Source organism: Falco naumanni, chromosome 12 (assembly GCF_017639655.2).
Source record: "Falco naumanni isolate bFalNau1 chromosome 12, bFalNau1.pat, whole genome shotgun sequence".
NCBI lineage: Eukaryota > Metazoa > Chordata > Aves > Falconiformes > Falconidae > Falco > Falco naumanni.
In genome coordinates, this window is record NC_054065.1 from 31,047,953 (window position 1) to 31,074,738 (window position 26,786).

Sequence of the window (26,786 nt, forward strand, 5' to 3'; positions counted from 1 at the left end):
ACCTCAAAAAAAAAAAAAAAAAACCAAAAAACAAACCAACCACCAAACCAACCAGGCTCAAATGTTTATACCAACTGCGTAAATCTCACTGTTAAGGCAGGTTTGGAAAGTTTACACATTGTTTCACGCTCACATCTACTGACCTTCCCTTCTAAACGGAAAGGGAGGAAAGAAAAGTCTTGACCAAACACTGTGATCCCATGTTAATAAAAACCATCATCCATCGCTTTGGTCAGATCCTGCTGACAAGCTCTTGACCGAATATTTTTTTGAAAACTTACCTCTAGGTCAGATTACCTTGCATCCCTACTTTTGATTTTCTAACCAATTTATCTATAGAGATGTAGGAGGAGTGTGAAATTTATATAGATGACACCGCTATGTATTAAATGCAATAAATGGAAAATCCTTCCCCATTGAGAACTTTATAACTAGGGTAATGAAATTTTTATCAGGTCATAACTTATAAGATTAGAAGACTGGTAGCACATTACTCTAAAAATCAAATCTGATTAATGTTTAATTGTTGCAGTGTGCAGAGGTATTAATTAGCTGCACTTTCTATGACTCATAAATAGCTATTAAAGCAAAAGCAAGAATAATGTGAAGATTAACATGAAGAGAAGGGTATACTTGAGTGGTAAATTATAATTAAACTGAATGGACCTTGAGAAAATAATAGAAATTGTCATCCAATATAATAATTCTGAAACATAATGCAGTTATAAGAAATTTTCTAGCAATCAAGTCTGACACCTTTTCCTCGGGATATTTTCTTGCGCAGAAGCCACAGGTGTGAATTTAAAAATTCATTTCTGCTTTTCCACCAGACTCACAGGGAGGATCTGGGAAGCAGTACAGCCGTTTGGTTCTTACTGCACAGCTGAAGCGCTCACACGTGTTCCCGGGCAGGCTTTCTTTAGAGAAGATCCCGGCTCAGGCTCTGGATTTGTGTATCCAAAGCAGCGCTGCAGTTACACTTGAAGCTCTATAACCTTGCACTGCATTTTTTTAACGACCAATCCTCAAAGTCAGACAGGGGTTACAGATCGTGTTTCAGAACCACACTGCTCCAGCAAGACACGCTCTCGTGCCACATTCATTACTGAGATGGTGGCTAGGCGTGTTTTCACTGCTCAGTCCCCTTCCTACAGTCTTGCAAAAACAGGTTTATTGCCAGAGAAGATGCAACTTACACTGCGTTCCTTCAAATACACCTAGTGCTCGTGACCTTGCAGAAAAGGTTGAAAACATGACCAAGAGGCACCAGTCTCAGAAGGCTTTGAAATAAATCCACCTTTTCTGCCAGCTTTATGCCACCAAGGTGCATCTTAGATACCTGCTTTTGGCATGAACTATGTTTTCTAATTTTATTTTAACCAACACAGTTGAAATTGCTGTTAGTTTCTACTGCACTGCTCGGGAACAGCAACACAAAGTAGAACAAATGCATAATCTCACGTCTTATGAAGGGGGGAGAAAAAGAAAAAAGGCATTGAACAATTTGTCTAGGTCTGTTATTAGTATATGATTTCTTATGATTGCATTTCTGTCATTTAAAAAGCCTGATTTTGTAATCAAAGAGAAGGTAAGCAAATGGGTTTAAGTTTTAAAATTTTCATTCAAAAAAAAGTGAACAGGGCACTGATGCAACACTGAAGAAACTTTTTTGGCTTGCTATTTTAATTTAAGATTAGTAAGTAAAATCAAGGAGCTGCATGTTGGCCAGGTGATCCTCTGGATTACCTAACTAGTGCTAGAAACTTTTTTTTTTTTTTTTTTGTTATGATGCAACAAAAAAAAGCATTATGTGGCAGAACCACAATCAGAAACATTTATATTTCTTAAAAGCTTGAAATGCACACGCATGCAAGCTCTGAATAACAGATTTTTACTATGCACCAAGTACATGCTGCTCTAGATATATCTTGGAAATAAAAAAAATATAACTAAGAAAATTCATTGACACAAGCCTCATCAAAAGATTATTTTGAATTGTCAAAAATCTATCAGATTTAATACCAGCCATTGAAAGCACTCTCCAGTTGCAACCCGTACTTACTTATTTTCTATTACTCTGAGGATGTGAGGTGAGGAGAAAGTGACCAAAACATTCTGCATGAACCGTGATGCCAGTTTTCTCCATTTACACTTCTGCCATCACAAATATCCTCTTAATTGCATGATAGCAAATAGAAACTAAACCCCACAACATAGCTCTTAATCTAATTTTAGAGTCTTACAATACTTACAGCAGGAATTCATTATGAGCAGGAAATAAAACAGGGAGTTGCAGCTGGCTTTTAAAAGGTTATTTATTCTTAAACCATTAAAAAGCCTTTTAAAAAACATCTTTCACATACGTACTAATGCTTCTAATGCATTAAGTTTTGGTTAGAATTACTAAAATTTTTGAAAGTTTTATACCAAGTGATTGATACAGACAATCATTATGTTGCCTATGTTTTCCTGAGGGTGTTAATAAATCAAGCAAATATGATACAGAATCCAGATGTAAAATATCTCAGGTGGCTAGAATTGGTAATTTAAAAAAAAGCGTACACCTCTTTTACAGCTAGGGAAATACCCGCTACAACATGCAAAAGAATGTTTCACCTAATTGCTCTGTCTTTTCTATCACTCCAATGCTTTGTCACCATGTCCCTTGTCCACCTCTCCAGACACATTCCATGGTGCTAAAGGAGCTGTAATAAATTCAGTGGTATTAAGGGATTTAGAAAAGGTTTTGGCCTTTGGAAATGTAGCTTCTAGGAAGCGCAACTACGCCATGTTTCATGTTAAGAGGTGGTGCACAGTGACATTTTTCTTTTAATACATGCCTATGTGCAACTATTGCAGTACTCTGCAAGTTCCTTGCACCCTGCACTTCCGAACAATTCTAGAAACAACAGTTAGGAATTGCTTTTCATTTATTTTAACGAGACATGAAGTAAACCTCCATCCAGAATTTTGATTCAAAATGTCTCAGCTAACTTCCAAAATGAAGTCATTGCTATATGGATCCTTAATTTAGCAACAAGCAATAGCAATCAGGACCATAAACTAAACAGGACCATTTTGTGATGAATATATCAAAGATGTGTTTTCACCAAGACAGTCTATAAAACAATTTATTTCGCAAACACTAAATAAAAAAGAAAGAACATTTTGAAAACTATCCCTTTCTTGATGTACAGCAACAACAACAAAAAAACCCAAACTTACACTTTTAGAAATGCAGGATGAAACAAAGATTCAGTCACCAAGGCAAGTTAAAAGTTGACATTAAAGTCCTCAGGCTCGTGTGGGAGGCTGGATCAGGTCCCAGCCCGAACCAAGTGGGGAAAGGATGTGAATCCAGGTTTTTCCCAGCCCCACTAAAGCCAGCACCAATTGGTTAGTAGTGCCGACGAATGAGTCCTTATGCTTTTGCTTTACAATCTATGCCAATGCTAAAAATTTTCCACATTTCAGTTTCCATTGAGAAATGAAACTGGAAAAAGCATCGTTTTCTAAGTTACACAGCACTACTGCCTAGTTAATCAGTTAATCAGTGATCTGATCTTCTTCCTTCTGCATCCAGTTCCTGATAGTGGACAGAAACACACGGCCAGTTACTAAATGGGTAGCCCCTGATTTGGATCTATGAGGGTTAGGTTTGGTGGTTTTAACCTTAAGTATATAAAAATAAGAGGAGTCTGAAAACCCATTAAGTTTTCCCTGAGACAGGTGCATGTGCAAAAAGTGGAGGAAAACCCCAAATATCAGCATCCCACCCTGGTTGTGTTTATAGGAACCAGCCAAGCAGCAGCAGCAAAGCCCACTACCTTCCTAAAAATCAGCCTGAAGAGTTAAAGTGCTGCTACTACCTCCCTAATAGGACCAAAAGGAGGAGTACTAGTTTACTCCCTTGATAACATAATTTAACATTTCTCAAAACCGGTCAGGGCCATGGGGAAGCACAGCAGAGCGGGATGGAGGGAAGGTTCCACCACCTTCCCCACCTCCTGAAGTATTTCCATGAATGCACATTGCTTCCTCTACAACTCACCACAGGTAAGCCATTTGCTTGTGATTAGGAACTCTCTTGCAAGCCAACACTTAAAAAACAATTAAAAAAATACTCCACGTTGGTAAGCTTTCTAAAGCATAAGCTTACACCTGAAAAATTCAGAGGCAGAAATCAGTCCTGCCTATAATTTCAAAAAATACTAACAATGCAAGCAACGTTTCTGATAATCACTTTGAGCAGCGTGTGCACGGGAGAACATGATTCACACAAGACCATTTCCCCATCTCTATTTTAATGTTACTGTACATCATAGGGAAAACGCAGCATGAAGCTCTCAAATATTTTCAGTGAGAAAAGGAAGGTGTATAGGGAACCAATTAGGGTTGCCAGCAAACCAAAAGTGTTTGTGACTGCTGCCTCGGAGGGTCAAAAGTAATAAATCTGTCATGCACTAGTATTACTGATAGCACACCTGTGTCAGGGGAGAGCGAAGATTAATATCGTAATTAGAAATGCTGAACAACATCTCCGTTACAAGACAGATACAGTGACAATCCTGACACAGCCGCAGCAACGGGTTTATTCATCATTTTTCTTCCAACTCGATGAAAGGACATACGTTATCAGCCTGGGTGACTTCTATATTTCGGGGCAACGAAGCAAAGCCATGACATGACCTACCTTTGCATCTGCAGCTCTGAAAACAGCTGCTGAGGCTGCATGACACAGCTTGGGGAGAAGGGGGTAGGAAAGCGGGATTAAAGGATGGGGTGGCATGAGCTGGGGAGGTTTACCTGCCTCGGCAGGGAGTGCTCGTTCTCTGCTGCCCGTGGCTGACAGCAAAAACAAAGCAAGGCTACCAATTCTTATCCCAGCCGTCCACCATCATATGTCACTGCAAAGCCACAGCCCCAAACACACACCAGTTTAGCCCAGACCAAACCCTGCAGATGCAGCACGGCTGGTGCTCAGGGCAATGCCCTGCTCCAGAGGACAGCCCAGAACAAAGCCTACCCAGAAAGACACGTCCAGAGCGACAAGGTTGAGTCCCAGAGAACAACTCCCAAAAGATAAAAACCTCTTTACACGCTTAAAGCTTACAGAGCTTTTACATAAGCCCAAAGATGTGACCACTGTTAACACCTAAAGGATGGGGGGTGGGGGGGTATTATCATCATTCTCTTCTAATTATTAGAAAGACTTATTATAAATAGTCACTAGTGTTAAGAAACCAAAGAGTCTGTTTGAGAAATGAAACAGGAAAGCTCATCTTCCGTGGTTTGTAAGTGATTATTATCTCTTGGATAACCTGCATGCACTCCTGTGACAAGAAAACTTGACAAACACTTCACACAGCTGTGTAGCTACACCCGCAGGCAGCGAACTGGCCAAATAGTTCCAAAACCCGAAAAATCAATTCACACCAATTGCACATTATTCTTGCAATATAATCAAACGAATTTTGCTCAGTAATCTGTTTAGCCCATTTGGGTTATTTTGGATTTCCACCAGGACAGTTCGAATTACCTCACTCCTCCCACACAGCAACCAAAGCAAACGCTCGCTCACATTTGAGAGGTGGGCGAGGAGGCAAAGTTAGTTACATCACCGCCACCCTTCCCACAAGCTGAGGAGAAGGCACATGCCAGCAGGCGGGGAAGAGCACTCCAACAAGCCTTCGCTTGGCCAGAGAGCAGTTCTCAGATGCACCGATTCACATTTCTTTTCTGCAAAGAGCAGCTGGCGGGCGTCAGCAAGAGGGGATGCTGATGGGAAAAGGGGGAGCAGGTTCTACCTGGTGCTGAGGCACACGGACTTTTTACTGAGGGCACCAAGACCAAGGGATATTAAAAGAAAACGCTTAGCCGGAGCTTACTGTCTCCCTTTTCTGTGTCTCCAGGAATGAAAACAGAGGACGCCTGTTTTTACAGACTGTGCTTACACCTAAGCATCCATCTTAAAATCACCCCTGGCCCCAAGCCTTCCAGTGAAGACCAGCAGCGTCCGTGCGAGCATACAGCTGAAGAAGACCTCGCTACACCCAGCACTCACCAGCAACAGCAAGTGCATTGAGATTAAAGCCATTCAGCAGGAATCTCCATGGCATTCCTGTTACCCGTAAGAACGGAGTCTGACCTTGTAAATATAAATCGGTAGGACCTACCTACGTAACCTGCAGTTGAGCAGTCATCTGCCCATCTAACTGCTAACCATCTAACACAGCTAATTTTTTTTCCCCAATAAACGCTAGCACTGTTGCAAATTAAACCAACCATTTCTTACCCTATCCTAACAGGCAAGCAAAACAAATTAGCCACGGTCCTGTCTATAACAACCTATACATCGTTTTCACATCCAGCCATTCCCTGCCTTCTCTATTATAAATAAAACACGGCCGCTCTTTTGTTTTCTTCTTAAGAGCTATGTGTTAAATAAACTACTGTATTTCACTGGTTCTTTTACTAGCTGCCTAACTTCCTTACCTCTTTTTCAAAGTGGAGCACTCAACACTGGACATACTCCTTCCACAGAGGTCCCAGCAGCTCTGAGGGAACAAGGGGTTTTGCCTCCCCTGCACCCCACCTGTTGTCAATACATCCCCCAGTGATGCCTGTCTGTCTGCAGCAAATTGCAATCAGCTGCAACGTCCCAATCTTTCCTGCAGCACTGCTTCTTGGCCACAATTATTCCTCATTTTATAGCTGTACATTTGATTTTTCCATCATAGGTACAGAACTCGGTGCTTTCCTTTGTAGAAAGTAATCTTCCTGATTTCAGGCTCTTTCTCCACTTTATCGAGTTCATTTTGAATTTTAATCAGTTCTCCACAGTGCTTGCAACCCCTGTCTCCCCTCCTCCCACACTAGCACAGCTTGGTGTCATCACATACCACACTACAGCTGTGACACCGGGATGTGCTGGTGGAGGTTTTGCGTTTGAATATGCAGTGAAAAGCAAGAAAGAAAAGCAAATCACTGCCTTCAAAATGTCAGTTTAAATAGCCAGAAAAATAATTAAAAAGTAAATTAGAAATAGAAACCCGGAAATCTTAAATATCTGCCAAAGAAGCATATTAGCCGAGCACAAAGCTGTGGCAAGGCTTTAGCTCTGGGGAAGATACTTCCCATTAATTTAGTCCTTGGCAGCACCTATCTTTAACCATATAACCACATTAATAAGGAATAGGAACTATAACCAGGGGAGTTTCTGCATTTATTTATGGACCACGTAATGAGAGGTGGATAACATAATTCTTGCAGGACTTCTACTCTTGTTTCCATCTTTATTGTATATTTCCTGGAAACAAATACCCAATATATAGTAAAAAATAGCCACGGTTTCATTATCTACTGTGTATTATCCCATGATTTTTTAGCATACATGAAGCGCGTAGCCATCTTATTTTAGTCTCAGAGTACATACTCAGGTGTTTTTGCAGACAAGCAATTAAGATTGGAAAGTCTCACAAAATGCTCCTATGAATCGTTCCATGGAGAGCAAATCTAGAGCACCAAACCACCACAGCATCCCATGGCACTACTTCAGCCGAGAGTTATTGCTCACTGTGCAAAGTGAATTGCAGATGTGTACACAAAATCTTGCAATTTAAAACAAAACAAAACAAAAAAAATCTCCAAACTTGAAGCCACCTCCAAAAAACAGCATAGCTGCTATCCTGCCAGCAACCTGTGCATGCAGATACATGCTACCTGCTAAACCCCAACCCTTTTCAGATCACAGGCTGACAATTTTACATCAACACATGCCTTATATTAGATTCATTTGGCATTTCATAGCACTTCCACTAAAAAAAAAAAAGTCAGCCCCCCCTCTTGCTATGAAAACAAGCAGTGTGGAATCCCCTGGCCTTTTTCTGTTTGCTGAATAGCAAATCAAAACACTACAGAAACTTGGGATATCAGGGAAGGCTCGCTGGGAGGGAAATAAAACAAAACCAACTTGTCAAATGGGACTCCCTGCTGCTGCATACCATGTGGTGCTCTAGTGAGCTGCATCTGTTCCGCTATTAAACATAGTGGTGAATATGATACCGACAGCAGTGACATTATCAAATATGCTGAGTGGTTATTAAGGCTCTGCAGCATAATCTTTTCACTTTTTGTTTTAATTGGTAGAAGTTACTGTAAAGTAGCTTCACGTATGATAACACTCTTTGTGCTTGTCCCTAAATGAGAAGGCATTGGTACATAATCCACAGTGAGCCTTAAAACCTCCATCTGCTATGCAAGGGGTAGGCTGAGTACTTTTGCTTCAGAAACTCTCTGTTGTTCCCTGGAATTCGCTGGGTCAGAGGGGAAAAAAACCAAACAACAATGTACGAGGAACAATAAGGTTTCAGGACATTAATGGGCTTTCGCAGTGAACAGGACGAACACAGCCTGTAGCATTCCACCTGTAAGCAGTCAGTCACAAGTCCGCCAAGAGTGAGGGCTGAACAGAATGTAACAAGACATCCCAGCCCCGAAATGGAGCATGATGAGATCTGTTGAGGATGTAATGCCTCAACCCCATCCTTTGATCCAGAGGCTCGGGATGAAGAGGGGTACCTGACCCAACAGCAGAATGCACAGAGGGACGACGTCCCCGTCCTGTACAAGTGGCTTTTCCTAGACCGCAGAGAACATACAGTGCTGCAGCAGCAAGCACGATTTACATCTCCCCAAGGGAACAGCTGGACTTAGATTTCGTCCTTGACTGAACATAGATTATCACCTACAAATTCCAGCACAAGAAGTTAAAGGCACGTTAGTAGTTTCATGCTGCTGCGCTGACGGCTTCAGGATAATTTCCCAGAGAACTGGCAAAATTGAAGGACTGTGTCTGTCCTTTGTTCCTCAGCATCCCTTACGCCGTGTAAGCGAGGTAATTATCGAAAGCCAAGAAATGCATGAGTCAGTTCCTTGAGCTAATCCACCCTCTGGAGCATCAGAATGCTTCAGTGTAAATGGGCTTTCCTGAACAGAGAGGTATTTAAGCCTCTCCAAACACTTAACAGGAAAAGTCACCTGTTGTTAGTGGGATTGTTACATTAAACATGAACCGCCAGAACACCGACAGCATCGGTTCATTACATCCTTATCCTCTCTTGTTAGTGTTGCAGAAATTCTCACAACCAGCATGATCGAAGCAAAAATCAAAAAGAGACGTAACATCGGCAGCAGCCCACTGCCAGCTGGGAAGAATCGCTCTGAGAGTGATGGAGAGACACGGCTGCTGCTGGGAGAGAAGGGGAAAGGCTGCTCGGTGACACCGGCGGTGGAGACGCACTGACGTCAAGCGTGTCATGCTCAGGTAAGACAGGCAGTGAGCAGACAGCACAGGCAGGATAGGGGAAAGCAGATGAAGAGATAATTAGAGACCTGAGTTTCAGAAAATCCAGGTAAATTCCCCGCTCTGGCTGTGTTTCCTGCGCGACCCTGATGCAACACGTTAGTGTCAAAGATTATAAAAGTTAAATAACTAAACAGATCAAAGTATGAACCAGGCCCAGTGTGTTCAGTTCAACCCTCTCATACACCAGGTGAAAGTCAGTGATTTTACTTATAGTTACTCCTCACTGACACCGCGGTGTAAGCGAAACGTGAGAAAGGCTCCACATAATAAATCAGTCCAGAGGAAAAAAAGCAACCTAGCATTAAATACTAAAACAAATTTCTAGTTTGGTGATGGCACTGAGACATCGCAGAGTAAACCCTGCATTAAGCAGGTGGTCAAATTAATTAATTATGAGTTACAATTCAGGTAGTATCTCACAAAACCAGAATAGCATTAAGACGAGCTTTCCTTATTAGCACAAAGTGATTAACTATAGTAGAAATGTTTACTAAAACAAATGCCTGAAGCAAAAACAGCAGGCTCTGTAAAATTGCCTCGGCACCTTTCACCTTCCAGCAGCAGCTTCTTGGCCTGATCTAGATCCTTCTCATACATACTCATATTTCTGTGGTTTCCTCCAACAAATTAGCAGTAAATGTGGCGGGATGAGAATTATTTGGAGTTAGGATCAGAATCTGTTCAGGCCACCGGCAGCACTTTTCCCCTAGTCTCGTTCTGCATCGACAGGCTAATTTCTCTAGTATTAGAAATGATACTGTTCATCCTGCACATCCACCGAAAAACTGCTACACTGGTACTTTGTGCTGCAGTGCACACTATATCCTTACCCTCACGGAGCTCATAAATTTAAAAGACAGGGAGTTAATGGGCCAAATCTTCGGGTCTGGCTCACGTTCATACTGAGCAAATCTTGCTCTGTCCTGTGCAAGCCTGGCCCTCTCTCCAAGGGTCAGAGCAATCAGAGAGTCGCTCCCTCTTACTCATAGTCTGGGATACTCTGAAAGTGATGCCGTTGCTCACATATGTCCTTTTTTTTTTTTTCTCCAAACCACACACTGTCAGCCAGAAGCGCCTGTACCCCGCCTGCACCCCACATTGCCATGGCTTCTCACACACCGGGCACACGTGCCTCCCCCTGATCTTCCAGCCAGGCATCCCTAGCAGGGGGGAGTGCGTGCAAAGCTTTTTGTGCTTCTCCAAAACTAGAACTACATGGTAACCAAGCTAGAAAATATTATCAGGGCTGAGTCTACTGTATTATTACATATAACAAACAGTATATGCTTAATAGAATATACAATCTCTATAATAAGCAGAGAATTAGCTAGGTGGGCAAGAGCCACTCGCTCTTGGAAGAGACCCTTAATCATCTAGAGCTCTAATTCTCCAAATAATCACAATAACTTCCTATGATTCGGTGCTTCCTCCTCCTTTGGGTGATCAGCCAGGTTTCAGTGGACATCTCGACTCTTCTGCTATTGCAAATACTGAAGCACTCTTTAAATCTTAATAAGGTTGCTAAAATATCTGCTAAATTTTTCATCAGCTCTTTTTATACATGGCAATGTTCTGGAAGAGTTGGTGCCAAGTTATTAAAATATCTGTAACCTTCGTATGCAAGGATGTTGGCCAGTAACCAGTGCAGGGAATTTTGGATTAAAAGGACCTGATTAGACTGAGATGGACCTAAAACATTGGTGGATGTATATGTTCACTAGGAAAATTGCTGTTATAGAGGAAAGATCACCTCTTTATTTATCTGAACATTATAAACTAATTCCCCTGTCTTCCTTTCTGAAGCCAGAAATTTAGTATTTGTATGTAAAAAACATCACAAAAGTATATGTCTCCTAATTTTGGCCACATACTTAATTGCTTTGTTCTTGCTGCTTTTGTTCTTCAATTAAACAGAACTAATTAATGGTCCTCATCAAGGTGGCCTTCCATGTGAGTGCACCATACAGTCACCATCTGAACTGACTCCTCCGTTCCTTTAGCTATACGGTACGTCCCGTTCTATGGGAAAGAAAAGGTGTGCAGTCACTGAGACCCATGGAGGGTGCCACCGGCTCTCACTGGGATTCACTGGGACTGCAGAATATGCCCAAGCACATGAACTTGTGTTTGAGGACATGGCAGAAAAACAAATTATGGAACGAGGGAAAGGGGAGAGAAAGACAGAATCCTTAAAAATAAGACTGGATGTAATCCATAAAGTACTTCAGAGCTTTAAGAGTAATGACATAAAAACTAAAAACTGCTTTATGGAGAGGTCACAAGCCTCTGTTAATTAAATATGCTTGCTCTTTTGCTTGTCTCTCCACACTGGTCCACTTCAGTTTTCAAAATCCAAGTTTTATTATTAGTATAACATGACTCAGTCCAACCCCCTTCTATTCTTAATCTTCTAGCATTTTTTTTAAGTTCAACAAGACCCCAGTACAATGAAGTTCCATGTTTATATTCTGTCCACATGCTGGATCAAAAGTCTTGTTTGTGTACAGTTTGCAACAGTAAAATCAGAGGAGGACTTGCATCCAAGTCAGGGATGTAGTTTTGGATCTTAAGCAGTTCAGCTAACAGATGAATTCGATTTACAGCATGATCTTGAGATATGTGAGATCAGAAGAGACAGAGTCCGTGATCTGGTCTGCAAGATCATTCCTACCACAATACCGTGGCCCTATGCAAACCTCCCCATATTGCTATTAGAGAATTCTAATATACACGTGGCCACCAGAAGTGCTTCAGGTATCTCCTCACCCTCAGCCAGGCTCTACATTTCTGCTAGAAGAAAACACCTCACGAGATTCATCCGAGCTGAGGGCTGGAGCATTCTGGGACTGACACATGGCATTTTAGCTGAGAACTTCGGTCCTACTGGTCCTGCAACTTTCTCTTGCCAAGGGGGTGGCAGGCGGTGACCCCACCATACAGCAAGCTTTTGGGGAAGGAGGCTTTCACCCCCCCAAAAGCATGAAGGCTTTATTTACAAAGGAGTTATTAGCAGGGTAGAGGAAGAAGTGACAACTTCTATTTATTCCAAGACAGAGGAAGAGGATGAATGGATCTACTTCCCTCAAGCACATCCCCAGGCTGGGGAACCAGGCAATCCCAGCTGGAAGAAGATCAGCCCCGCCACGCTGGTAGAACGGACCTTCCACACCAGCATCGGGATTTCTCCTTGCAGTGCTCTGTGACGGCAGTCATAGCCAGACTGTTCAATTTTATCACTTGTCCAAATTCCATTCATATTTTCCATACAGCAAGGTATCATTAGCCCATTTCCACAACCTTCTCTCAGCAATTCGTCCTCTTCGTGGCAGGAACAGACACATGTTGCTCAGCATGTGATAACAGACTGTGCAGAATTATTCAAGATGAGGCATTCATAAACAGCTTATATCATAAAATTGCCTCTCGGAGGTGGTTTGTTGTGTTTTTTCTTTTTTTTTTTTTTTTTTTAATCTATGGCACTGCTAATACAAAAGAATAACTTAATAGCATGTTTTCAAGGCATGGATTGACCATTTCAGTGATTTATTTATTTTCTCTCCTGCAAACTTAGATCTTTAACCTGATCAGTGAGGTAAATGATTGCTGCATTTAGCACAAATTCCCTAGATTAAATCATTGCTCCCATTCTAATTAACTTAATGTTGGTGTACATTGAAATGCATTCTCACCTGTCTGTGTAGTCCCATAAATGATTCTTTTTTGATTGCACTGATCTCATTATTCAAACCCATAGGCAAGTCTGGAAATCCTTCGTTCATAGTAATTTTTCTTCGGTTTAAAGCTTAACACATAGTCTGGTTGCTGAGTTTTCTGTTCCCCAAAGAGACGTATAATCCCTTCCCACAACACTTAAACTTCCTATAGCATTTTCCATACACATATATTAATGAGGGGGAAAAAAATCACAAATAAAGACTGTGTATATAAGCATTACAAGGAAATACCAAATATTAACAGAATTCTGGATAAGATCATCCTTCAGAAATTTTCTTGTGCCTCAAGGTAGCACAATATTAAATATCACAGCCCTGATAAACAGAGTGATCCCAAGGCTTTCCAGAGCTCCAGAGGGATCCCTGACGCCCATGTGGCTGACATGTGATGGCCTGATTTTCAGAGGTGCTGATTACATTCAGCTCCCATTGACTTTATCCCCGATGTGCATGCTCAGCAGTTCTAGATTTCTGAAACATTTTCTGGGGAGTTTTTTTTTAGCCCTTCCTGGAAGTGAATAATTTGATTTTAAATTCATTACTGTTTCATGCATATATAACCCACCGCTGGCCTTACCAAACCTTTGCATTGCACAGATACACATAAAAATAAGGAATTCCATATTTGAAAGACAGTTATTAAAAGGAATGCTATTTCAGGAATAATTATAAGGAATTCCATATTTGAAAGATGATTATTTGAAGAAATATTATTCTGGGAATTTACTTTGAAAGATTATTAAACTCTTCCTGGGAAAATTAATTAGCTCCAAATACAAACCACTAAAATCAAAGGTATTTTTACCATCAATCTCACTGAAAGTACATCCAGCTCTCTAGGCATTGATCCAAATACAGCTAAGTCAATAAGAATCTTTCAATTGACTTTCCATTAGGCATTATGCCCAAGACATGTGAAGTATCCAAAAGAGAATAACAAATTCATTTATCTTAAGACTGCAGTTTTTTTCTCTGGTACAATCAAACCCAGAAATCTGATCCTCACTCGAGTTTTACTATTTTTGTTCACTTGAGGGAAAGTCATTATACTTGCATGAATTAAAATCATCCATATATTATGTATATGTACAATAGAATCTAACAGAGTCAGCTATTAAAAGCCTGGTGCAGAAGAATACTGCGTATGTATAACTAAGAGGTGGAGGGAGGGGAGCAGGAACTAACAGCCCTTCTAAGTTTGCCAAAAGTTCCAAAAAATTAGTAGGAAAAAAGGTCAGAGGACTCTTGCAGAATTTTCTATTAACTTCAATCTGCAAATCAAAACCCCATGATATCTTTTTTTTTTCCTTTTTTTTTTCCCCCCCACACAAAAGTCAACATTTCATTTGGAGTTATTAAATTATTTCCCTGGTTTACGAAAAATGAAGTAAAACATAAACAAAAAATGATTAAACAGCTCAGAACATGGGGAAGCATTAACTCCCTTGGAAACCAAGAGGATTTTTGAACCAAAACTGAAAAACCACACAAAAGCTTTCACTTTTTTTTATCCACATCTTCCTCATGGAGAAAGTTTCAAATGAAAAGATGCCTTTCTCACCATATATATTTTAATAGGTGTAGTATATAAATAGTTTGGACAGAGCACAAACTGAATTTATTCACAATCCAAACCCCAATTTTCTGTAATATTTCCTCTCCTATGACTGTTCAACTCAGTCATTAATCCTAACCCTGAAGGTTTTACAAACACATTTTGAAAATCTAAGTACAATACTGATTAATCTATCATGCCAGTAAAGCTGTACCTTCAGAGCTTTCAGGTTAATTGTGTTATATTTGCATAAATTTATAATTTATACATTTATAAATTGCATATATTGATACGATTTTCCCTTAAACATACCACACTTTTTCAGGTAACATGTTACCACATCTTTCAAAATAGTTTTCCATGCTTTCCCATCGCAGTATTCACCTTATTGGTTTACATTTGCCCTATAACGTTTCTTCCTTATTAAAGAGAATAAAATAGAAAATATATGCCACAATCTACCCTGAGTTTGATTTCTTTTTATTTTTGTATGTTTACTATACGCTAGGGAGGACTGTCAACCTCCTTTTGCCGGAACCACAGGGTGGTTTTACTACAGGGTGGTTTTCCCCTGCTTCTCCCAGAAAAGGGTTAGGACAACATTCAAAACGCTGCCACATCTGTCTTATTCCTTATTTTAAATCTTCAGATGTTTGTTATCAGAACAACCTTCCCCACTTCACCTGCTTCACCAGACCCATATCTGTTGATGAGCTTAACGAGTACTTCCCTGCCCTGTCGAGGTAACGGGAGGCCAGTTCAGCTTGAGCAGCTGGTGGCCGGTGGACTGGGGGGCTCTGCTGGAAGGCCAAAGCCGTCAGACCCGACACCTTCTGCTGGCCTTACGCTCCACACGAACCTCTTGCTCTCAGTATCTGCCTTAACCATAAAACCATCACGTCGGTTCTGTGCTCCCCAGATCCTTTGATTTGGACACAAATGACGCAGAGAAGGAAGATACAGAAACTGCTGACTCTTTCCTTCAGCTATACAAAATGTTAAAGTCTTTCATTTTAACAATGAAAAATGAAAACACAGCATAATTTACACATAAAAAAGGAATAGAAATCCATTTTCCTATTGATGGAAATCTGTCCTTCTTGTCTTCATTAGCAGAGCATGTACTATTTACGCCACACAGAAGAATGCCAGTTTCCTATGCTACCAGCATTGCCAGAAAGAGAAAATTATCAGGATTTCTTAGCCCTTCGAGGCATTATTTTTGGCTAACTTCACTTTGTTCCTCACCATGGAAAACCTGGAAACTTGAGACAGCAACAGCACTGTTCCTATGGGAAATGGTGGCACATATATGTATTTATGTATGTATGTATACACACACACACACTTTTCTGAAGTCTAATGACCTGGGAGAAGAGAAGAGCAGAGACAGGACCAGGGATCACTGACACAATCACTTAAGGGCTTTAAAGGGCAATGGGAAAGCCAAGCACTGAGGTGCACACGGCGGGTACCCGAACACTGCTTGAATAAGCTGCCACCTTTTCCCATTTGGTGTGGAGCTGGATGCAGACGATTCCAAGAAAAGAGGGGAAAAAAAGGTGGATTATAATAATTCTGAGAGCTATCTGTCCTTCTTTTATCTGTCAACAGGAGAAGGAAGCAGCAGTAGACTTTTAGGCATGATAGCTGTTTCCTCTGGAAATGGGTATCCCGGCAGATTCTGCACAGGAGACCACTTCCATTACAGAAGTCAAGTGATTGCTGTGAAAACTAATTGCTGCACCTCTGGATGACTAAATCTCTTTCTTGCAGCACAGGGGTGCACATGTATCATACACACACCCAGCCCTTGATAGCTAGGCTTCTACAGTACAGCTGGACTGTATAACAACGTATCTCGGAATTTAAAATATTTGCACTGGAACTGTTAAGTATCTGGTAACAAGGTAGCTTACACATTTTTTCAAATGTTTCTCGTATTAACAATGGTTATTTGGGGAGGTTAAATGATTACTTTAAATAAATGTGTTCCTAATCTAACACTAAAGCTGTGATTCAGCTGATCAAGTAGCAATTTTCAAAATCAGAATTTGTTATGAGCTTGATTTCATTATTAGGTTTACATCGTCTTTAAGTAAACAGAATAATAAAGAGGGCAAGCACACACTGAAGTACCATAATCAAACTCATAATTTCCTCTTCCATTTCTAGAATGAGGAAGGTTAAGAGCAAGCTACCTCATAGCTCAGTTCTGAAACATCCCAAACCAGCAATCTCCCCAACATGCTGATGAGGACTATGACCTGAAATTTTTTAACTGAATGCAATAGTTCCAAACTTTCTTTGCCACCCTTCTGCTGACAATACACTTAAAATCAATCCTTACACATCTGCCCTGACTTTGGTCACTGGGGAGGGTCTGCGTGATTAATGACCTCCTGGGTGATAAGAAAGCTCAGTAACAAACGAACCAGTTTCTATCACGCTGTAAAACTGAACCCCAGCACAATTAAATCACAACTGTGTCCTTGTTACAGTACAGTTGTTGTAACACAACATGCATGGCACATCCCAGTGTGCGCAGGCATTCATTGCTCGTGCATATTCATTATACAAACAGCTGAGCAGGTGTGTACAAAAGAACATGCAGAATTAGAACCTTCTCTCCTTCCAGTTTCTCCTCCTTGACCATTCACAGCTCTTGCATGTTTCTAGTTATTTGGTAGATAAGACATTCTTAGTGGTATCTCAACATTGGTGGAGAAGGAAGTTTTGAATGACAAAACCCTACTACTACTTTTATTACAACCAGTTTAATGCAGCAGCTGCCAATATTGAAAAACTTCAATCCAATACAATATTTTTCAAATACAACATATACATAGGCCTCTCCTTTTCGATTGCTTCACGACATCTTCTGAGCTAAAATAGACCTCAGTTAAAATTCTCAAAAGTGCCTACAGTTCCACTGATTTAATAAGATGCACATTCTTTGGTACCACGAGTGCTTTTGATAATACTGCCTTTCAACTTTGTTTCGAATACTACCTTGATTTGAAAGAGATTCCAGGAAATTATATCCCAGCAGTTTTCCAAGCTTTATCTAACACTGATGACCCTTAAAAAAATTCATACCAGATGTCAAGATTTGAGGTCAATCCCTTAGCGTCTCCGCTCCAGAGTGACTACGTTGAAGCAGCTCTCAGAAGGACAGACCTAGATCCAGTGAAATTTCTGCAGTTATCATGGATTTTGCTCTGAAGCCAAGCAGGCTTCAGGGAGGTTCCCAAAGTCTCTTACAAAGACGGTAAGAGGAGGCCAGCATCACCTCACAGAGCGTGACGATAAAAGGCCTTTTGCTGCTTCACAGAAATTTCAAAAGACCAGTAAAGTGTAGTTTCGATATTCCCCATTCCTATTAAGTTGGTTTTGACCATAGAAAACTCTCAATGATTCTTTTATTTTTACCATCTGTTGCTACAGCATGGGTACAAGAAAGTTACTCAGGAAAAAAAAACAAAACAAAACAAAACACAACACAACACGAGCAGGCAATAATTTTTGTTCTCCAAATCTCCCACTCATAATTAATAAACCCAACACTTGTTTAAAATGGAAAAATTAAAGCTAAACAGCCGATTGCATTAATATTATGGGTTTGATAGACTTCAGGTAGAGTAAAACTATAAGGAAAACATCCCTTAATATGCTAAAGAAACAGAAAACACTGTAAGAAGAAAGTAATGCCGTTGACCACAGTGGGTGGATCTGGTCTCTGATTGCAAAGAAACAGGCAAATACTGACTAGGTACCTGATGTTAGATGTGGCTTTAGAACGTAAATGTTTAAATTCTCTTCAGCAACACAATACTTGCCTTGAAAAATGTAGGCTCTCAGTTTTTCTGGCACCTGGGAGAAGTCGCTTTGTTCACATTTTTAAATTACCATTGTACAATACCAGCCAGCCGTGTGCTCTGTGCATTTTGATGTAACAGAAGGGTACAGACAACCTCTGGATTTTATTTTAGACCTTCTTTCTTTGTTTATTTACTCAAACCAGTAAATAAGAAAAAAATCACCTTGATTCACAGTGCAAGAGTTTACAGAAAGAAGGAGCCTGGGAAGATTGAATACCGTAATTCCCTCTAATTTTGAAAATGATCACTGCTGAATATTTTCTGAGGGCAAAAGTGTAATTGGTTATAGATCAATAAGTAATTTCATTCAAAAGGAACTCTTCTGTTCCTGAAAGTAGAGAGATTCTTATATCAAAATCAAACTAATACATTAACAAAGTTGAGACTAATCGAAACATCAAAATTTTATACTGCCCTAGTTATGTTTATCTCAACTGATCATTTATTTATGTTGCCATAAAAATCCAGATGCTTTCAATTTTGATTGCTAGTTTTTTGCCCTAAGGCAGCCGAAATTACTTTTTTAGACTTCCTAGCTTGACAGTCTGTCTTTCTGCTTAAGACTCACCATCACAAAGGAATGGTGAAATCAGAGGATAAATTCTGGTTTTAACAATAGGCACAGTCAATTGCGATACAGTGTAATTCCCCGACCAGATTCCAGATTAAATCCTCAGGATTAATGTACCTTCCTCTGACACTGCTAAATCCTGTTTTATGTAATTAGACTGCAGCAAACCGCTGTATCTGTACAGCTATACTAGTACAATTTTTAATTGAAAAACCATATAAAGTAGCATGGTATAAAGTAAAAGGCTTTTTGAGCATGTCTGAGACCCTGTACGGTACTGTATGCTATAAACCATTATCATTGAGCTCACTATTGACCCAAAAAATTCCCTTAACAAACTGCTGTATTTACGTAAAAATTAAATAAATTTAAAACCCACTAACACAAGAACAATCAAGACCAGAAGAAATATCATGCATTTGTTAATAATACTTACGATATGCAGCTCTAAATAATCTCCGAGCCCCGTAGAACTGTCCACTCGTACCAACACAGCTTCTTTTTGAACAGTACTAAAACCTATTGCCAGTCTGTCTGCACGAGTGCTTGGCCGATCATTAGGAGGCCACGTGTAAGTGATTTGTCCACCACCTTTGCTAAAGATATATGTTGTTCCCGCTGTAAAACAGAAATAAATATAATTAGCTCACTTGCACCAATGCAAGCCCACATGGAGATCATATGCTCAACAAAAATCAAGATGTTCTCATACAGCAAATAGGTTCATAGAAAAAAATGAGACTATATTTCAAAACGAAGGGGTCTTAATCGCTGAAAATTTTGCAAGAAACGAAATATTAGTGCTTTTTATATAGTGCAATCAACACAGAATATAGCATAATTGCATATGCAGCAATTTAAAATACCATAGCTCTGATTCAGACAGGCATATCTACGCAAGAGAGTTCTAAATCTTATGCTTGAAGAACATGTTCCTGTGCTGAGCGGAACAGGGATGAGTTGAACCAAACGCTTCCCCAAACTGGGCCTACGTGGAGAAGAAATCAAGTAATCCCAGTTATCTCCCAGCTGACAAAGAAATGCAGCTCCCTACTTACACAACAAAAATGGTACACACTACATGACACGTCATCATGCCCAACCAAGCAAGACGTTAACAAATACATTCAGATAAGGCTCCTACGGATCTGAGGTTTATCAGCTTGTGACAGATGGGGATAACAAATGGAAACACACTTCTGCTTGTCATGTCAGGACAAAAAGATATCAGCCTACCATCTATAGTAAGCAATGGCTTATTTGCATAATGCTCAATGTATAACTTGTAAGAGCGGAAATCTTTGCACCTTACACTCAGCACGCACCTACAAAAATCGATGCTGTTTTAAACAAGTGCTGTTAAGCTAAACCCACTTAGCGCTCAGGTGCTTAACTTCATCACAGCATATTTCCTCTGAACTAAAATAATGGCATATCCAGGTATTTTCCACGTAAAACTTGTATCCTAACAACAGCCTATAGCAGGCCAACCCTGCATGTGCTTGAGCTTTCTTGTAAAGCCACTCCAAGCTGTCTACTTCTTTCAGAGGAAGGTAGGTCAAAGCGTAGGGAGGTATGTCAGCACACTGTAAATGCAGATGTCTAGTTTTACTAGCTGTTCTAAGCTGGCCCGCTGTGTGGCTACTCTCAATTTTATTAAATATAATTCAGTTTATTCCACCCAATACTCTCACTACATACTTCCCATGTCCATGTAAGAAGATAGCGCATAACAACGTCATTGTCATTTTTTACTTTCTTTCAAGATTGACCAAAAATGCTGTGAGCATAGAAATGGATCCAAAATCCCTTGAACATTTAGACTTTTAAAGCCAAAACTGGGAAGGGTTGTAGAGTTACACCACTCCTTCAACTTCCAGATGTTCAAAATCTTACCTTACTGCTGAGCAAGGCTTCTTTGTATCAGTCTCAAAGCAAAAAACCTTTTTCGAAGGGATATCCTATATTTATGGCTAACATCACTTTTCCTTTATGGAATTACATCCTACTCATAAGTTTTTTCCAGTAGCATTGATTTGTAATATTTTATGCACTGTGCATAGTACTTAAAAAACTGTAAAGCTCATTTTATATCAAAACCTTGAAGGACTGCACTGTGCTTCAAATAGATCTCTTGGCTTTTCTCTTGACGGCAAAATACAAGCCTGCATGTGTTCTAGGAAAACTTGTTGGCTCTCTCTAGCAAAGACAAACGCAATAACAGACCTGATATCTAAGGTTTCACGCTCCAAGTGAAATCAGGGTCTATTGTCATTGCAAAGAGTTGTGCACGAGTAGCGAAGGTAGGGACTGTGCCTTAAAAAGCTTGGTAATGGACATGGGCAAATGGTGTCTGGTTTAGGAATGTGTGTGACAAAAGCCTGATCTCCTTCTCTCCCACGCTTGCTTTCCTCACATGCAGTGCTCTGAAATGCACATTGATCTGCTGCATGCTATTCATTAACGACGGTTGAACCCCCAGTTCTAGCACATCCTAAAAAAAATGATACATGGGACATGTAATATCACTCTTGGTGGTCCCCAAGTTCTCCTCTTTGCTGCTAGTGTTGACTTCCAATCTTGAGCAGATTGAGGAGTGACAGAGTTTGGGTCTTCATACAGTATCTGTCACATTGGTGACAGTGAAAGGATTTATTCTGTGTTGATGAAAACCCAAGGGCTTGATCCAAAGCTCATTAAAAACCGTAAAAGCCATTTGTTGACTTCATAAAATACTGTGTCAGGTCATGAATGAGGCTCTTATAAGTAACAAAAAATGAGAAGGCTAAGAAAAACCAATTCCTTATGCCTCAATGTCACAGACAAAACTACCAGAATAGCACCAAAGATTTAAGTGGGAGTGCATCATTTTCCTTGTCTTGGTTGCAACAGATGTGTTTACCCAATACAGAAGACAAAAAAAATGCCTACCAAGCCATGGCAGAATCATACTGAATACAGTGACCCAGACGTAAGACTCCAGATCTGAATAAGAAACTCTGTTGTTCTTATTCAGAATGAATCTTTGTCACTGTTTTTTTGCTAAATACTGCTCTTCAAATAACCGATGAAGAGCAATTAATTCCCAACTGCTGCCACATTGATGCCAAGGCCAATGTCAGTATGGCTGGATAAATCTAGCTGTAAATCTTAAACTATATGCAATCAACATCAAAATTAAACTTATCTTTTATCCATGATAACATATGGCTTATAGTTTTGTATAGCAAAGCCTTCTCTTCTTTGTAACTGTCCATTTTGTAGCTCTTCAAACTAACTGCGTATCTGGTAACAGGCTAATTAATCCATGCTGATGAATACAGATCTGCCTGTGTCTAAGCTGTACAGGGAGTCACGTTCTTTGAATTTCCTGTATTAATTATGAAAAAAAAAATGGGTCGGAAGCCATTTGAGAATAGATCCTCTAGTGTTTATATTTCAAGAAAGACAAATATAAGTATGTAAAATTTATTACTCTGGGATTGATCTCAGCTTATATTCTCACCTCCCATTAACTATTAAAGGCTAGAAACTGAGCAGTTGTTCAAAACCACCCTGCTTACTATCAATTTTCAATATGTTAAGAAGAAATAATAGAGGAAGCCTAATTCACTTGCTCCACAAAGGCTTTTATGCTCCCTGACAAACCTTATAATGTCTCTGCTGCTCTTTCAGAACATTGTCGCTAGGCCCCAGCCATCCTCCTCCTCTCTCTTAGCTTATGGCACTGTGTTGCTTGGGGTTTCTCATCTCAAGAGAATTGAAAGCAGCAGAATTAGAATGTCAAGAATAGCAATGCCGTCAACACAGTACTTTTAAGTAGGGAACTTTGTAACATGCCAGTTATCTCTCTCAGCCACAGAATTTACTGCACAATTCTTTATGCGTCCATGCGTCTACACAATGTTTACGAAAAAATGTCCATACAGCTCTTTGAAATTCTTAACCATGAAAGCATGGTTCCTATTGTAACAAACTGCCACTGGTCAAGATACCGTAATGTTTTTTAATGGCCTGAGTCTCTCAAGTTCTACTTGTTTGCAAAATTCATCTTTATGAAATAGTGCATTCATTTCAGCACAGCCTGGCAGCAACTCAAGGACATCTGCTTACCTATACAGTATTAGGCAGATAAATATTTTGTTTAGTACCCATTTACTGTATCTATTACTCTGTATGACTGCAAAGCTTTTCAATATTTATTGCTCTGAAGTCACATCTGACACAGTTTAATAGTTTGCTCAAATCAACAACTTTCTGCCTTTTGCATGTCCATCCCAATAATGTGTTTAAGGTATATCGCACTGAAGGGTACATAATTCCATTCTTCCCATATAACATTAGTAACTTAATGTTTATTTTCAACATTCACATCAGGTTTCAGATGCTGGTTAAGTGAAAGCAATGGCTTGATTGAGCTCTGTGCCCCAATGAACTACGATTCCATCACACTGTAACTGACAGACTAAAGACTGAAGCCTGTAAACTCTGATACTGAAAACTCCTAGCTGCCCTTTTATTAGTAGTAAAGCACTTTTTAACTATTATTTAAAAAATGAAGGGTAAGCATTATTGTTTATAATGAGAAATTACCCAATAATGTAATTTTCTTCCTTCTGTATGTTATCAGTACTTGACTTGATTCTGGGCTAGAATGTGAACCCTCTTATTCCCACTGGTAAGTAATTACTTGCATTGATAAACCTGCTGAATCCAGTGAGACTATTTGTGCAGGTTACTATTAATTACCAAGAGCGAAGAATTTACAATATGAATATATACATACACGCATGTTTGCCCAAACATCTACATGGAGGCATTAATCACACTTGCTGTGTGTTCAGGGGAGCATACAAATATCCATTAATACTTCTTTTTTACATTTCCATCTATTTATTTTCATCCTACCCAAGCTGAAGTTCCAGAAAAGTACACAAAATTTCGGTACATAGATTTGTGTGAATTTTCTAAGGTAAGTAAAGAAAGGAACGCTTCAAGCCTCCAACGTGATATGCCATGGGGAGGGGGAAGTTGTTTCAAAATAATGGGTGGATTAAAAACCAGCTCTTCTGCTGCTACTTCTTAGACTGTGACGTGTTATAAATTATTTACACAGAATAGAGAACAAATGCCACAGGGTTGAGGAGGGAATGACCATTGGGCTTAACCATGGGAAGGAGATGGGAAAAGCTGCTGGAAGAAGTACTTCAGACTAAAGATCAGATTCAACAGACCCTTCCTGAAGGCGTCCTGGTACACTCTTTCCCACTAATCTGGGCAGGAGCCTGAATACGGATCGTAACTGCTTTGCTGCAACAACAACGTCAGGCTTCTCTAAATACCATCTATTAAACAGCAGGAGAGGTTTATTGGGTGGGGAAGGAGATTTTCAGTTTTCAAATGGATCATTGCCTGTAACTCTCCAAAAAGTTTGAGCCACGGGGCCAAGAGTGGAGCAACGTCTCATTTTTTGGCCAGGTTCCTCTTAGACTCATGGATAACAGAGTCTAGGAGTGTATTTATGATGTTCTTTTGACCACAGACAGTTTGGCAAACCTTAAAGGGTCACAGCTTTCCTGGAAATTGAGTGCCATTCAAAACAATTTCTGTTTAGGTCATTAAACCAATGTGCATGCTCAAACTATGACTGCTGCTAGCTGGTGTATTTGTCAGCTGTAAGATGACTGTACTCTCCGCATAGGTTACACTGTGCAGACTGTAATCCAGAACTGGGGTCTATTTCATAGCACGAGACATGTCTTAGAAGTTATGGTCAGGAGACTAGTTTCACCCAGACCATAACTAGATGAATACGACCTCAACCAGCTCAATCACCAGCTGAAGAAATTTGTTAAAATGACCCAACAAGGCAGTATCCCCAGTATGTAAAAGATGCTGAAACAGAAAAGCCTTCACCTTGTTGCTGCTGTTTGCTGCCTCTTCCAGATTATCTATCAACCAGTCAATGCCAGTATTAAGCAGGTAGGGAAAATACACGGCCTTCTATATTCCTGGATAAACAGAAACCACGCTGCATAGCTACTATTAATTCAAACAGAACTTTACACTGTATTATAGAACTTCTCTTCCCAAACCACTGCAGGGACCCTAATTTGCTTTATCAGAGCCTACGAGGCTTTTCATTGCACTAGATCCAAGTTTTCACGGAGATCTATAAAATTGTGCAGTGCATGGTTTATTATATTCAGCTATCCCCAAGAGCTGGCTCCAGGAAAAGGTCTAAGTGATAACAGAACACAGTCCTGAGTCAAGCTGAGCATCCTGGCCTTTGCAGTGACATTTATTGCAGTTTCAAGGCAGTAACATGGAAGCAACGTGTTTTCCTCAGACCACGAGAGTTGCTACAGCTAGCTTAATCAGCTCAGTACCATGATCTCCCTCAACGCACACACACACACAAGCACAACCAACCAAGAAAACCAGAAAATCATTCCTTTCTGGCTTCTCCTTTCCTCCAGACTATGACAATGGTATTTGGACAGTACCATGACCCGGTAAACGTTTTGTGGGTGGCACAATAGCATTCTCACCAGAAATGATCCCTAGGGTCTTCCCATATTTTGATTTTTTAGCAACAGGCTCTTGACTACAAGAAGTGCTCAACCTGACGCTGGCTGACAAATGTGCAACCCCACCTTCGGCTTCAGCCGCTTGGACTCGTTCCAGTTAATTCTCTGCATTTGCTAGGAACTCAGTGGAATGCTTCCCCATGAACCAGATCGCATCTTATCTTGCTCAGTAATGCAACAGAGAAACACTTTATCCCTGTGGGAAGATGGCCCAACTTATTTAAGACCCTTTACACGTTAAAGGTGTTACACAACTACAAACCCTCTTTGTTTTCGTCTTTGGGCTTTATACCTCATCATTTATATTTTACATTGCATGCCATAATAAAATGGGGAAAACATACTCCATTCCAGTTCCAATTGCTCTTGCATTTGAAACCAGGGAATTAAAGTTACGAGATTTCTTTTTAGAAGTTTTCTCTGTGTAGGACAAATCTTAGGGAGCTGCACAACATATCCACTGTCCTTGTTCATTCTTCAATAACTTTTCAATCCAATACCCAAGTTCAGCCAAAGTTGAGAGAGGGGTAGGCAGAAATTCCAAACAAAATTTACTCTTAGCAGTTTAATGTAAATCAATGACTTTGTAAAAGAGAAATCTGTAAAGCTCAACCGCTATATTTTTTGCCTGGTAATAGCCCATAGGGCACTTGGTAGTTGTGTATCTGTGTGCCACGCTAGCCAGACAATGGTGCCACATGTCTCAAGTGTCATCAGGAGCTCTGGGAGGAAAAGAGGGAGGGAAGCTATTGGATTCCTGCAGTAAGAGAGCACAGCATTTGGGAAACAAGGCAGCATTCCATTAAAAAAAAAAAAAAAAAAAATCAGGATTCATTATTTTTGCTGATTTTGGAATAAAAACGTTCATATTTCCAGCCAAAGTTTATCATATTTATCTACAATGGGGATATCTAGCTCTATTGATTTCAAGAGGGTCACTAAGGGACAAACAACTAGAATTTGTGAGCAATGATGGCTCAGCCGATGTGTACACCTATAAAGCATAACTCTCATGCAGCTTAGCATCAGTATTACAAGTTAGCATCATTCCTATAATCATAAATAACCGAGATGGTTAAAATAAAAGT

At 40.1% G+C, this 26,786-nt stretch overlaps 1 protein-coding gene across 26 annotated transcripts in view; it reads right to left on the bottom strand.

Moving 5' to 3' along the window:
- The window catches only part of NRXN1 (neurexin 1), a 725,766-nt gene that overhangs the window by 204,529 nt on the left and 494,451 nt on the right, over positions 1 to 26,786 (bottom strand). For all 26 annotated transcript variants that reach the window (XM_040611882.1, XM_040611881.1, XM_040611879.1 and 23 more), the window contains one exon: positions 19,545 to 19,726. In XM_040611882.1, the coding sequence (XP_040467816.1) occupies positions 19,545 to 19,726 (182 nt within the window). The remainder of the gene's footprint in view (positions 1 to 19,544; positions 19,727 to 26,786) is intronic.